At 45.4% G+C, this 14,701-nt stretch overlaps 1 protein-coding gene across 1 annotated transcript; it reads left to right on the plus strand.

Annotated features, from left to right (window-relative positions):
• Positions 1 to 612: 612 nt before the first annotated feature.
• On the plus strand, positions 613 to 14,408 carry LOC124027679 (acidic amino acid decarboxylase GADL1-like; the record flags this gene model as incomplete). The annotated part of the gene is made up of 6 exons (XM_046340047.1): positions 613 to 729; positions 1,728 to 1,792; positions 6,340 to 6,421; positions 7,567 to 7,766; positions 12,937 to 13,078; positions 13,619 to 14,408. Coding segments are annotated over 6 exons (780 nt in total), but the record flags the coding sequence as incomplete, so codon positions are not given.
• Positions 14,409 to 14,701: the final 293 nt, after the last annotated feature.

Consider the following 14,701-nt stretch of genomic DNA (forward strand, 5'->3'; position numbering starts at 1 on the left):
GGGTTAGGGAAATGCTGTTGATTATACCCATGGTGAGGGTTAGGAACTGCTGTTGATTATACCCATGGTGAGGGTTAGGGAACTGCTGTTGATTATACCCATGGTGAGGGTTAGGGAACTGCTGTTGATTATACCCATGGTGAGGGTTAGGAACTGCTGTTGATTATACCCATGGTGAGGGTTGGGAACTGCTGTTGATTATACCCATGGTGAGGGTTAGGGAACTGCTGTTGATTATACCCATGGTGAGGGTTAGGGAACTGCTGTTGATTATACCCATGGTGAGGGTTAGGGAACTGCTGTTGATTATACTGTAATGATACTACTGTACTGTTATCCTGTAATGACCAGATGATGGAGTAACATTATATTGTTGTGTGATGGTATATAGTATTAATGACCAGGATGATGGAGTAACATTATATTGTTGTCCTCTGGTATGTAGTATTAATGACCAGGATGATGGAGTAACATTATATTGGGCACAGACGCAATCCACCCGTCTGTTCCACGTTGGTTTAATGTAATTTCATTGAGATGACGTGGAAACAATGTTGATTCAACCAGTGTGTGTTCCCAGTGGGATGATATTGTTGTTGTTGATGTTGACAGGGAGCGTTGCCCTTCATGGTGAACGCCACAGCAGGGACCACCGTACTAGGGGCCTTCGATCCGCTGGAGGAGATAGCTGACATCTGTGAACGACACAATCTATGGATGCATGTAGATGTAAGTGGATCTTAATTAAAGATCATTCTTTCATTATCGATTTATCGATCCATCAATCCGTTTGGGTATTGATAAGTAGTTTGTTTGTTCCTTTAATCATTCACTCAATCACCCTCTTCTCTGTCTGTTCTCTCTCTTCTCTGTCTGTTCTCTGTCTGTCTGTTCTGTCTGTTCTCTCTCTTCTCTGTCTGTCTGTTCTGTCTGTTCTCTCTCTTCTCTGTCTGTTCTCTGTCTGTCTGTTCTGTCTGTTCTCTGTCTGTCTGTTCTGTCTGTTCTCTGTCTGTCTGTTCTGTCTGTTCTCTGTCTGTCTGTTCTGTCTGTTCTCTGTCTGTCTGTTCTGTCTCTTCTCTGTCTGTTCTCTGTCTTCTGTCTGTTCTCTGTCTGTTCTCTGTCTGTCTGTTCTGTCTCTTCTCTGTCTGTTCTCTGTCTTCTCTGTCTGTTCTGTCTGTTCTCTGTCTGTCTGTTCTCTCTCTTCTCTGTCTGTTCTCTGTCTGTCTGTTCTGTCTGTTCTCTGTCTGTCTGTTCTGTCTGTTCTCTGTCTGTCTGTTCTGTCTGTTCTCTGTCTGTCTGTTCTGTCTCTTCTCTGTCTGTTCTCTGTCTTCTGTCTGTTCTCTGTCTGTTCTCTGTCTGTCTGTTCTGTCTCTTCTCTGTCTGTTCTCTGTCTGTCTGTTCTGTCTCTTCTCTGTCTGTTCTCTGTCTTCTCTGTCTCTTCTCTGTCTGTTCTCTGTCTCTCTGTCTCTTCTCTGTCTGTTCTCTGTCTTCTGTCTCTTCTCTGTCTGTTCTCTGTCTTTCTGTCTCTTCTCTGTCTGTTCTCTGTCTTCTGTCTCTTCTCTGTCTGTTCTCTGTCTTTCTGTCTCTTCTCTGTCTTCTCTGTCTGTTCTCTGTCTTCTCTGTCTGTTTCTCTCTTCTCTGTCTGTTCTCTGTCTGTTCTCTGTCTGTTCTCTGTCTTTCTGTCTGTTCTCTGTCTGTTCTCTGTCTGTTCTCTGTCCTTCCTGTAGGCATGTTGGGGAGGAGGAGCCCTGATGTCTAAGAAACACAGATACCTGCTGCAGGGCATTCACAGGTAAGACAACAGGTATATCTGGAGGAGGTAGTAAGACAACAGGTATATCTGGAGGAGGTAGTAAGACAACAGGTATATCTGGAGGAGGTAGTAAGACAACAGGTATATCTGGAGGAGGTAGTAAGACAGTAAGACAACAGGTTTATCTGGAGGAGGTAGTAAGACAACAGGTATATCTGGAGGAGGTAGTAAGACAACAGGTATATCTGGAGGAGGTAGTAAGACAACAGGTATATCTGGAGGAGGTAGTAAGACAACAGGTATATCTGGAGGAGGTAGTAAGACAGTAAGACACCAGGTATATCTGGAGGAGGTAGTAAGACAACAGGTATATCTGGAGGAGGTAGTAAGACAACAGGTTTATCTGGAGGAGGAGGTAGTAAGACAACAGGTTTATCTGGAGGAGGAGGTAGTAAGACAACAGGTATATCTGGAGGAGGTAGTAAGACAACAGGTATATCTGGAGGAGGAAGTAAGACAACAGGTTTATCTGGAGGAGGTAGTAAGACAGTAAGACAACAGGTTTATCTGGAGGAGGTAGTAAGACAACAGGTTTATCTGGAGGAGGTAGTAAGACAGTAAGACAATAGGTTTATCTGGAGGAGGTAGTAAGACAGTAAGACAATAGGTTTATCTGGAGGAGGTAGTAAGACAGTAAGACAACAGGTTTATCTGGAGGAGGTAGTAAGACAACAGGTTTATCTGGAGGAGGTAGTAAGACAGTAAGACAATAGGTTTATCTGGAGGAGGTAGTAAGACAGTAAGTCAACAGGTTTATCTGGAGGAGGTAGTAAGACAGTAAGACAACAGGTTTATCTGGAGGAGGTAGTAAGACAACAGGTTTATCTGGAGGAGGTAGTAAGACAGTAAGACAATAGGTTTATCTGGAGGAGGTAGTAAGACAGTAAGTCAACAGGTTTATCTGGAGGAGGTAGTAAGACAGTAAGACAACAGGTTTATCTGGAGGAGGTAGTAAGACAGTAAGTCAACAGGTTTATCTGGAGGAGGTAGTAAGACAGTAAGACAACAGGTTTATCTGGAGGAGGTAGTAAGACAGTAAGACAACAGGTTTATCTGGAGGAGGTAGTAAGACAGTAAGTCAACAGGTTTATCTGGAGGAGGTAGTAAGACAGTAAGACAACAGGTTTATCTGGAGGAGGTAGTAAGACAACAGGTTTATCTGGAGGAGGTAGTAAGACAACAGGTTTATCTGGAGGAGGTAGTAAGACAGTAAGACAACAGGTTTATCTGGAGGAGGTAGTAAGTCAACAGGTTTATCTGGAGGAGGTAGTAAGACAGTAAGACAACAGGTTTATCTGGAGGAGGTAGTAAGACAACAGGTTTATCTGGAGGAGGTAGTAAGACAACAGGTTTATCTGGAGGAGGTAGTAAGACAACAGGTATATCTGGAGGAGGTAGTAAGACAACAGGTTTATCTGGAGGAGGTAGTAAGACAACAGGTTTATCTGGAGGAGGTAGTAAGACAACAGGTTTATCTGGAGGAGGTAGTAAGACAACAGGTTTATCTGGAGGAGGTAGTAAGACAACAGGTTTATCTGGAGGAGGTAGTAAGACAACAGGTTTATCTGGAGGAGGTAGTAAGACAACAGGTTTATCTGGAGGAGGTAGTAAGACAACAGGTTTATCTGGAGGAGGTAGTAAGACAGTAAGACAACAGGTTTATCTGGAGGAGGTAGTAAGACAACAGGTTTATCTGGAGGAGGTAGTAAGACAGTAAGACAACAGGTTTATCTGGAGGAGGTAGTAAGACAGTAAGACAACATGTTTATCTGGAGGAGGTAGTAAGACAACAGGTTTATCTGGAGGAGGTAGTAAGACAACAGGTTTATCTGGAGGAGGTAGTAAGACAACAGGTTTATCTGGAGGAGGTAGTAAGACAACAGGTTTATCTGGAGGAGGTAGTAAGACAACAGGTTTATCTGGAGGAGGTAGTAAGACAGTAAGACAACAGGTTTATCTGGAGGAGGAGGTAGTAAGACAACAGGTTTATCTGGAGGAGGTAGTAAGACAACAAGTTTATCTGGAGGAGGTAGTAAGACAGTAAGACAACAGGTTTATCTGGAGGAGGTAGTAAGACAACAGGTTTATCTGGAGGAGGTAGTAAGACAGTAAGACAACAGGTTTATCTGGAGGAGGTAGTAAGACAACAGGTTTATCTGGAGGAGGTAGTAAGACAACAGGTTTATCTGGAGGAGGTAGTAAGACAGTAAGACAACAGGTTTATCTGGAGGAGGAGGTAGTAAGACAACAGGTTTATCTGGAGGAGGTAGTAAGACAACAGGTTTATCTGGAGGAGGTAGTAAGACAGTAAGACAACAGGTTTATCTGGAGGAGGTAGTAAGACAGTAAGACAACAGGTTTATCTGGAGGAGGTAGTAAGACAACAGGTTTATCTGGAGGAGGTAGTAAGACAGTAAGACAATAGGTTTATCTGGAGGAGGTAGTAAGACAGTAAGTCAACAGGTTTATCTGGAGGAGGTAGTAAGACAGTAAGACAACAGGTTTATCTGGAGGAGGTAGTAAGACAGTAAGTCAACAGGTTTATCTGGAGGAGGTAGTAAGACAGTAAGACAACAGGTTTATCTGGAGGAGGTAGTAAGACAGTAAGACAACAGGTTTATCTGGAGGAGGTAGTAAGACAGTAAGTCAACAGGTTTATCTGGAGGAGGTAGTAAGACAGTAAGACAACAGGTTTATCTGGAGGAGGTAGTAAGACAACAGGTTTATCTGGAGGAGGTAGTAAGACAACAGGTTTATCTGGAGGAGGTAGTAAGACAGTAAGACAACAGGTTTATCTGGAGGAGGTAGTAAGTCAACAGGTTTATCTGGAGGAGGTAGTAAGACAGTAAGACAACAGGTTTATCTGGAGGAGGTAGTAAGACAACAGGTTTATCTGGAGGAGGTAGTAAGACAACAGGTTTATCTGGAGGAGGTAGTAAGACAACAGGTATATCTGGAGGAGGTAGTAAGACAACAGGTTTATCTGGAGGAGGTAGTAAGACAACAGGTTTATCTGGAGGAGGTAGTAAGACAACAGGTTTATCTGGAGGAGGTAGTAAGACAACAGGTTTATCTGGAGGAGGTAGTAAGACAACAGGTTTATCTGGAGGAGGTAGTAAGACAACAGGTTTATCTGGAGGAGGTAGTAAGACAACAGGTTTATCTGGAGGAGGTAGTAAGACAACAGGTTTATCTGGAGGAGGTAGTAAGACAGTAAGACAACAGGTTTATCTGGAGGAGGTAGTAAGACAACAGGTTTATCTGGAGGAGGTAGTAAGACAGTAAGACAACAGGTTTATCTGGAGGAGGTAGTAAGACAGTAAGACAACATGTTTATCTGGAGGAGGTAGTAAGACAACAGGTTTATCTGGAGGAGGTAGTAAGACAACAGGTTTATCTGGAGGAGGTAGTAAGACAACAGGTTTATCTGGAGGAGGTAGTAAGACAACAGGTTTATCTGGAGGAGGTAGTAAGACAACAGGTTTATCTGGAGGAGGTAGTAAGACAGTAAGACAACAGGTTTATCTGGAGGAGGAGGTAGTAAGACAACAGGTTTATCTGGAGGAGGTAGTAAGACAACAAGTTTATCTGGAGGAGGTAGTAAGACAGTAAGACAACAGGTTTATCTGGAGGAGGTAGTAAGACAACAGGTTTATCTGGAGGAGGTAGTAAGACAGTAAGACAACAGGTTTATCTGGAGGAGGTAGTAAGACAACAGGTTTATCTGGAGGAGGTAGTAAGACAGTAAGTCAACAGGTTTATCTGGAGGAGGTAGTAAGACAGTAAGACAACAGGTTTATCTGGAGGAGGTAGTAAGACAACAGGTTTATCTGGAGGAGGTAGTAAGACAACAGGTTTATCTGGAGGAGGTAGTAAGACAGTAAGACAACAGGTTTATCTGGAGGAGGTAGTAAGACAACAGGTTTATCTGGAGGAGGTAGTAAGACAGTAAGACAACAGGTTTATCTGGAGGAGGTAGTAAGACAACAGGTTTATCTGGAGGAGGTAGTAAGACAACAGGTTTATCTGGAGGAGGTAGTAAGACAGTAAGACAACAGGTTTATCTGGAGGAGGAGGTAGTAAGACAACAGGTTTATCTGGAGGAGGTAGTAAGACAACAGGTTTATCTGGAGGAGGTAGTAAGACAGTAAGACAACAGGTTTATCTGGAGGAGGTAGTAAGACAACAGGTTTATCTGGAGGAGGTAGTAAGACAACAGGTTTATCTGGAGGAGGAGGTAGTAAGACAACAGGTTTATCTGGAGGAGGTAGTAAGACAACAGGTTTATCTGGAGGAGGAGGTAGTAAGACAACAGGTTTATCTGGAGGAGGTAGTAAGACAACAGGTTTATCTGGAGGAGGTAGTAAGACAGTAAGACAACAGGTTTATCTGGAGGAGGTAGTAAGACAACAGGTTTATCTGGAGGAGGTAGTAAGACAACAGGTTTATCTGGAGGAGGTAGTAAGACAACAGGGATAAAGTGTTCATAATAACAGGTGGTTTCTGTTGCTTTGTTTCCCTCTTAGAGCCAACTCAGTAGCATGGAATCCTCACAAGATGCTGATGGCTGGTCTACAGTGCTGTGCATTCATGGTTCGGGACAAAACGGTACGATAAACACGGCCTCCTCTTCCTCTTCCCCCCATCTTCCTCACCTGAATCATCTTCATCATCCTCTTCCTCAAATCAAATCAGTGTATTGGTCACTTACACATGGTTAGCAGATGTTATTGCGAGTGTAACGAAATCTCGTTCTCATTATTTTCCTCCTCTTCTTCCTCAACTCAAATCAAATTTTATTGGTCACATACACATGGTTAGCAGATGTTGTTGCGATTGTAGCGAAATCTCTTTCTCATTGTGTTTCTCCTCTTCCTCCTCATTATCTTCATTCTCCTCCTCTTCCTCCTCCTCTGACCTAGATGTGTGTATGTATTGGTATTGATATGTAGGCTACGTTTCATTTTACAATTTGTTTTATTGTAGTTCTGTCCTTGAGCTGTTCTTGTCTATTAATTTTCTGTATTAATTAATGTTGTGTATTATGTCATGTGTGGACCATAGGAAGAGTAGCTGCTGCTTTCGTAACAGCTAATAACGACCCTAATAAAATACCAAAATATCTCTTCCTCCTTCTCTTTCTCCTCCTTCCTCCCCGACCTCTTCCTTCGTTATCCAGATTCTGCTCCAGAGACTCATATGTTCTTTCTGTGTTCCGTTGTTCTAGAATCTTCTCCAGAGACTCATACGTTCTCTCTGTGTTCTGTTGTTCTAGAATCTTCTCCAGAGACTCATACGTTCTCTCTGTGTTCCGTTGTTCTAGAATCTTCTCCAGAGACTCATACGTTCTCTCTGTGTTCCGTTGTTCTATAATCTTCTCCAGAGACTCATACGTTCTCTGTGTTCCGCTGTTCTAGAATCTTCTCCAGAGACTCATACGTTCTCTCTGTGTTCCGTTGTTCTAGAATCTTCTCCAGAGACCCATACGTTCTCTCTGTGTTCCGTTGTTCTAGAATCTTCTCCAGAGACTCATACATTCTCTCTGTGTTCCGCTGTTCTAGAATCTTCTCCAGAGACTCATACATTCTCTCTGTGTTCCGCTGTTCTAGAATCTTCTCCAGAGACTCATACATTCTCTCTGTGTTCCCCTGTTCTAGAATCTTCTCCAGAGACTCATACATTCTCTCTGTGTTCCGCTGTTCTAGAATCTTCTCCAGAGACCCATATGTTCTCTCTGTGTTCCGCTGTTCTAGAATCTTCTCCAGCGGTGTCACTCGGCCCAGGCCTCCTACCTCTTCCAGCAGGATAAGTTCTATGATGTCAGCTATGACACGGGAGACAAGTCCATTCAGTGCAGCCGCAAGCCCGACGCCTTCAAGTTCTGGCTGATGTGGAAAGCCATCGGCACCAAGGGTCTGGAAGAGAGAGTGGACAGAGCCCTCGCTATGGCCAGGTCAGTTTGAAACAAAAATATATTTCTCTTTGGTTTTTTCTCCAAAGACTTGATAGCAGACTCATCTATGTAGCCTGGTCCCAGATCTGTTTTTGCTCTGGTCCAGTGAAATGCTTACAGTGTTGGTCTAATGTATGAGCTTTAGTGTACATTGTAGTGGCAGGCCGTCTGCACCGTAGCAACAGTCAATCTCCCAGCCCTCTACTGGCCCCCTTTTAACATCTATTTCAACTTTATTTAACTTGGCAAGTCAGTTAAGATCAAATTATTTTTTACAATGACGGCCTACCGGGAACAGTGGGTTTAACTGCCTTGTTCAGGTGCAGAACGACATATTTTTACCTTGTCAGCTCGGGATTCCATTTATCAACCTTTCGGTTACTGGCCCAGCGCTTTGACCACTAGGCTACCTGTCGTCCCTCCACTCTAACCACTAGGCTACCTGCCGTCCCTCCACTCTAACCACTAGGCTACCTGCCGTCCCTTCACTCTAACCACTAGGCTACCTGCCGTCCCTTCACTCTAACCACTAGGCTACCTGCCGTCCCTCCACTCTAACCACTAGGCTACCTGCCGTCCCTCCACTCTAACCACTAGGCTACCTGCCGTCCCTCCACTCTAACCACTAGGCTACCTGCCGTCCCTCCACTCTAACCACTAGGCTACCTGCCGTCCCTCCACTCTAACCACTAGGCTACCTGCCGTCCCTCCACTCTAACCACTAGGCTACCTGCCGTCCCTTCACTCTAACCACTAGGCTACCTGCCGTCCCTCCACTCTAACCACTAGGCTACCTGTCACCCTTGAACATGATCCTGGAGCATCCATGACTCAGACTGTCTGGTCCTGTCTGATCAGCTAATAGCCCAGTCCATCACCTTACACCATCCATGACTCAGACTGTCTGGTCCTGTCTGGTCCTGTCTGTTCAGCTAATAGCCCAGTCCATCACCTTACACCATCCATGACTCAGACTGTCTGGTCCTGTCTGGTCCTGTCTGTTCAGCTAATAGCCCAGTCCATCACCTTACACCATCCATGACTCAGACTGTCTGGTCCTGTCTGGTCCTGTCTGTTCAGCTAATAGCCCAGTCCATCACCTTACACCATCCATGACTCAGACTGTCTGGTCCTGTCTGGTCCTGTCTGATCAGCTAATAGCCCAGTCCATCACCTTACACCATCCATGACTCAGACTGTCTGGTCCTGTCTGATCAGCTAATAGCCCAGTCCATCACCTTACACCATCCATGACTGACCCCCTCAGACTGTCTGATCCTGTCTGATCAGCTAATAGCCCAGTCCATCAGCTTACACCATCCATGACTCAGACTATCTGGTCCTGTCTGATCAGCTAATAGCCCAGTCCATCACCTTACACCATCCATGACTCAGACTATCTGGTCCTGTCTGATCAGCTAATAGCCCAGTCCATCACCTTACACCATCCATGACTCAGACTATCTGGTCCTGTCTGATCAGCTAATAGCCCAGTCCATCAGCTTACACCATCCATGACTCAGACTATCTGGTCCTGTCTGATCAGCTAATAGCCCAGTCCATCAGCTTACACCATCCATGATTCAGACTGTCTGATCCTGTCTGATCAGCTAATAGCCCAGTCCATCACCTTACACCATCCATGACTGACCCCCTCAGACTGTCTGGTCCTGTCTGATCCTGTCTGATCAGCTAATAGCCCAGTCCATCACCTTACACCATCCATGACTGACCCCCTCAGACTGTCTGGTCCTGTCTGGTCCTGTCTGATCAGCTAATAGCCCAGTCCATCACCTTACACCATCCATGACTGACCCCCTCAGACTGTCTGGTCCTGTCTGATCAGCTAATAGCCCAGTCCATCACCTTACACCATCCATGACTGACCCCCTCAGACTGTCTGGTCCTGTCTGGTCCTGTCTGATCAGCTAATAGCCCAGTCCATCACCTTACACCATCCATGACTGACCCCCTCAGACTGTCTGGTCCTGTCTGGTCCTGTCTGTTCCTGTCTGGTCCTGTCTGATCAGCTAATAGCCCAGTCCATCACCTTACACCATCCATGACTGACCCCCTCAGACTGTCTGGTCCTGTCTGGTCCTGTCTGATCAGCTAATAGCCCAGTCCATCAGCTTACACCATCCATGACTGACCCCCTCAGACTGTCTGGTCCTGTCTGGTCCTGTCTGATCAGCTAATAGCCCAGTCCATCACCTTACACCATCCATGACTGACCCCCTCAGACTGTCTGATCCTGTCTGATCAGCTAATAGCCCAGTCCATCACCTTACACCATCCATGACTGACCCCCTCAGACTGTCTGGTCCTGTCTGATCCTGTCTGATCAGCTAATAGCCCAGTCCATCAGCTTACACCATCCATGATTCAGACTGTCTGATCCTGTCTGATCAGCTAATAGCCCAGTCCATCACCTTACACCATCCATGACTGACCCCCTCAGACTGTCTGATCCTGTCTGATCAGCTAATAGCCCAGTCCATCACCTTACACCATCCATGACTCAGACTGTCTGTTCCTGTCTGGTCCTGTCTGATCAGCTAATAGCCCAGTCCATCACCTTACACCATCCATGACTGACCCCCTCAGACTGTCTGGTCCTGTCTGATCAGCTAATAGCCCAGTCCATCACCTTACACCATCCATGACTGACCCCCTCAGACTGTCTGATCCTGTCTGATCAGCTAATAGCCCAGTCCATCACCTTACACCATCCATGACTGACCCCCTCAGACTGTCTGATCCTGTCTGATCAGCTAATAGCCCAGTCCATCACCTTACACCATCCATGACTCAGACTGTCTGGTCCTGTCTGTTCAGCTAATAGCCCAGTCCATCAGCTAACACCTAGAAGCTAGACTACTTTAACGTTATAGCAAAAGGATTAAAGGGATTGATGACAAATATCATATTTGAATGTGTTTAGATTCAAATGGTTTCATTGTGTATTTAAGTTGCTTGATCAAATGTTTTTTTTTGTGGGGGGGGGCGACAATACCGAGTGATGGGAAGGGCTCTGCATCGAATGTAATTAGGATCTGTCCAATGCTTCCTGCTCTCAGCGTCTCTGCCCAAAATACCAAAGTAGTAGCTAGCTACAAATAGACTGTTTAGCAAAAGGTGGCCGACCCTGAAGACCTAAGACCTACTAAGGTATGCAGACTTCTGCCGAATCATCTACATCATATCTGTTAGAGCAGGGCTTGAGCAAAAGCCTGCACAGTCACCCGGTAAGTCTCCAGGAGGACAGGAGGCCATCTCTACACTGTGGTCACCTCTGGTCTAGACACAGTAACATTGCTCATCCAAAACAGTATGTTTTCCATACACTTAGAGTAGTAGCAGTTTAACTATGGAGTAAAACCCTACACCTTGAGATACCCCTCTCTAATAGATATAACCCAGGCTGAGGAACGATAGATCTTCTACACGAGCAACCACAGCATCTCCACAGCTTTCTAATAAGGTGTACAGTGGAGAATACAGAGGCAGACTGGGCTTGGCAGAATGGGCTCGGCAGACTGGGCTTGGCAGAATGGGCTCGGCAGACTGGGCTTGGCAGAATGGGCTCGGCAGACTGGGCTCGGCAGACTGGGCTCGGCAGGCTGGGCTCGGCAGACTGGGCTCGGCAGAATGGGCTCGGCAGAATGGGCTCGGCAGAATGGGCTCGGCAGAATGGGCTCGGCAGAATGGGCTCGGTAGAATGGGCTCGGCAGAATGGGCTCGGCAGAATGGGCTCGGTAGAATGGGCTCGGTAGAATGGGCTCGGTAGAATGGGCTCGGTAGAATGGGCTCGGCAGAATGGGCTTGGCAGACTGCATGTAATTCAAGCAGTCCTAGAAAATGGAGCTGTATATTTGGGAGGTCAGCCGGTTCTATTTCTGGGCCGTTGGCAGTAAAATTACAGTCGGGTCAGAGGGTTCCTTAACTATTCTGTGTGGCATTTAGTTGTCCTCTCATCTATTCTGATCCAGATGACCTGCGGTCACCTTTACAGTTCAGGACCTACTGACTGGCGGGGGTGTGTGGGACCAAGATAGGGGAGGGGGTCGTACGACACGAGGCCAGACAACGGCCAGGCTATTTTCAGACTGTTACTGATAGCCCTGCTCACTCCACTCCATTCATGTGTCTAATGCTGTATAGGATTCAGTGGGTCGGTCGGTGCCGTTTAACATGAGGGAGGACCGGTCCTTTTTATTTCCCCGTGAACACGCCCTTATTTCTAATACATCCTATTGGATGACTGTCATTCACATTCACCCAGTTCAGTGATAGGTTTAGGCTACTGTCATTCATATTCACCCAGTTCAGTGATAGGTTTAGGCTACTGTCATTCATATTCACCCAGGTCAGTGATAGGTTTAGGCTACTGTCATTCATATTCACCCAGGTCAGTGATAGGTTTAGGCTACTGTCATTCATATTCACCCAGTTCAGTGATAGGTTTAGGCTACTACATGATACTCTATTGTTCCCCTATACCCATCATGAGGTTGCCTAGCCTATGAATTAAAGTTTACAACATAGGTGGACACAGGTCGAGAGAACAATTCGAGTAGTCGAGGTGACAGTGACACATTCCTTGCCTGCATCTAGCTGATCTAGGGTTTAAACATTAGTCTTAACAGTTGCAAACGAGAGTTTCTATTGGACACATTCAGGTGTGTTTATCCCTGTTTCATTCCATTTTAAAAAACGTTTTTCAACAGAATCGGAATGAATACACGCCTGTCTGGCTGGAGGACAGGGCCCTCTAGTGGTGGTCTAGAGGATAGCAGGAGGACAGGGACCTATAGTGGTGGTATAGAGGATAGCAGGAGGACAGGGCCCTCTAGTGGTGGTATAGAGGATAGCAGGAGGACAGGGCCCTCTAGTGGTGGTCTAGAGGATAGCAGGAGGACCACTGGAGCAAGATTGCTGTGTTGGACAGACTAGAAGACACATTTCAGTGTCTGGCTGGAGGACAGGGCCCTCTAGAGGATAGCAGGAGGACCACTGGAGCAGGATTGCTGTGTTGGACAGACTAGAAGACACATTTCAGTGTCTTCAAAAAGGCTCGGTAAAACTCTTGTAGCCTAAAAAAAAGGGGTTTCCTACGGTTGTGTCATGTAATTATTTGTGTCACTCTCGACTTCCTTCTCTTTGGTAGATATCTGGCAGAGGAGATCAAGAAGAGAGATGGATTCCGTCTTGTGATGGAGCCGGAGTACACCAACGTCTGTTTCTGGTACATTCCTCCTAGTCTGAGGGACATGGCTGACGGACCTGAGTTCTGGAGAAATGTCCATGCGGTAAGTCAGAGGAGGACATCCCCCTCGTTATACAGAACACGATCCTCTCCTTTCCTGTGGTGTTCTTCAACATTAACAGAAGCCCTGTCATCAATAACACAACAACAACAAAATACAAATCAATTCAGGAATTAATTCATGTTGAAAAACAAAACAAAAAAAAACATTCATTTCACAGGATATGAATGAGACAAATGTTAGCTAACCGTGAGGATTTAGGCTCCAGTCTCTTTTGGGAGGCGTGGGTTCAGATCCCACCACTGGCACAAGCAGGACCATAATCCTCCAATCCTAATCCATACGGAAATGGACCTTAGATCTGTATGTGGAGACTCTAAATACAACTTGACTTTGGTTATTATGTCCCAATAATCTCTCCTTTCTGAAAGGTAATGACTGGTACATGGAAACCCCAATTCAGTGTTCTGACACGTGAATGAGTGTTTACTTCACAAGGAAGGAGAGATTATTGGAAATACTGACGCCTTAACTTCCCAGTTCCACCATCTCACAAGTGTATGTACTACTCCCTACCCCCAGGTGGCGCCAGTGGTTAAGGAGCGCATGATGAAGAAGGGCTCTATGATGGTAGGCTACCAGCCCCATGGAGACAAGGCTAACTTCTTCAGACAGATCATCATTAGCCCTCAGGTCAGCAGAGAAGACATGGACTTTCTGCTGGACCAAATACACAGCCTGGGGATGGACTTATGATCCCACGGGGAATACCTACAAAATGGCACCCCGTTCCCTCAATGAGCCCTGGGCAAAAGTAGTGCACTATATACAGGGAATTTGGGTACCATTTTGAACAAAACCCAAATGGTCATGTTCAGTAGGCACGAAACAGGAGATCCTGTTTTGAAACTGAGTGAAAAGGAAGTGGTACCCCAAACATCCTATAAGAAGTTTCCAAACATCCTATAAGAAGTTTCCAAACATCCTATAAGAAGGTTCCAAACATCCTATAAGACGTTTCCAAACATCCTATAAGAAGTTTCCAAACATCCTATAAGAAGTTTCCAAACATCCTATAAGAAGTTTCCAAACATCCTATAAGAAGTTTCCAAACATCCTATAAGAAGTTTCCAAACATCCTATAAGAAGTTTCCAAACATCCTATAAGACGTTTCCAAACATCCTATAAGAAGTTTCCAAACATCCTATAAGAAGTTTCCAAACATCCTATAAGACGTTTCCAAACATCCTATAAGAAGTTTCCAAACATCCTATAAGAAGTTTCCAAACATCCTATAAGAAGTTTCCAAACATCCTATAAGAAGTTTCCAAACATCCTATAAGAAGTTTCCAAACATCCTATAAGAAGTTTCCAAACATCCTATAAGAAGTTTCCAAACGTCCTATAAGAAGTTTCCAAATGTCCTATAAGAAGTGTGTTAACTTGTTCTCTTATTTGGTGCCCCAGGGCTGTGCAGTAGCCTCAGCATGTCATCCTTCCATTGCCCGTCTCCATAAAGTGCTCAAACGAGTACCTCTTTCTGCTATTCACTATCGATTCCATTTGTAATTCTGAGGACAGGCAGTGTGTCCCTCCATGAGACTGTAGACACAGTAGCTTGTGTCCATCCATGAGACAGTAGACACAGTAGCTTGTTCACGTCC

The sequence above is a fragment of the Oncorhynchus gorbuscha genome, unplaced genomic scaffold (assembly GCF_021184085.1).
Source record: "Oncorhynchus gorbuscha isolate QuinsamMale2020 ecotype Even-year unplaced genomic scaffold, OgorEven_v1.0 Un_scaffold_3460, whole genome shotgun sequence".
Taxonomy (NCBI): Eukaryota; Metazoa; Chordata; class Actinopteri; order Salmoniformes; family Salmonidae; genus Oncorhynchus; species Oncorhynchus gorbuscha.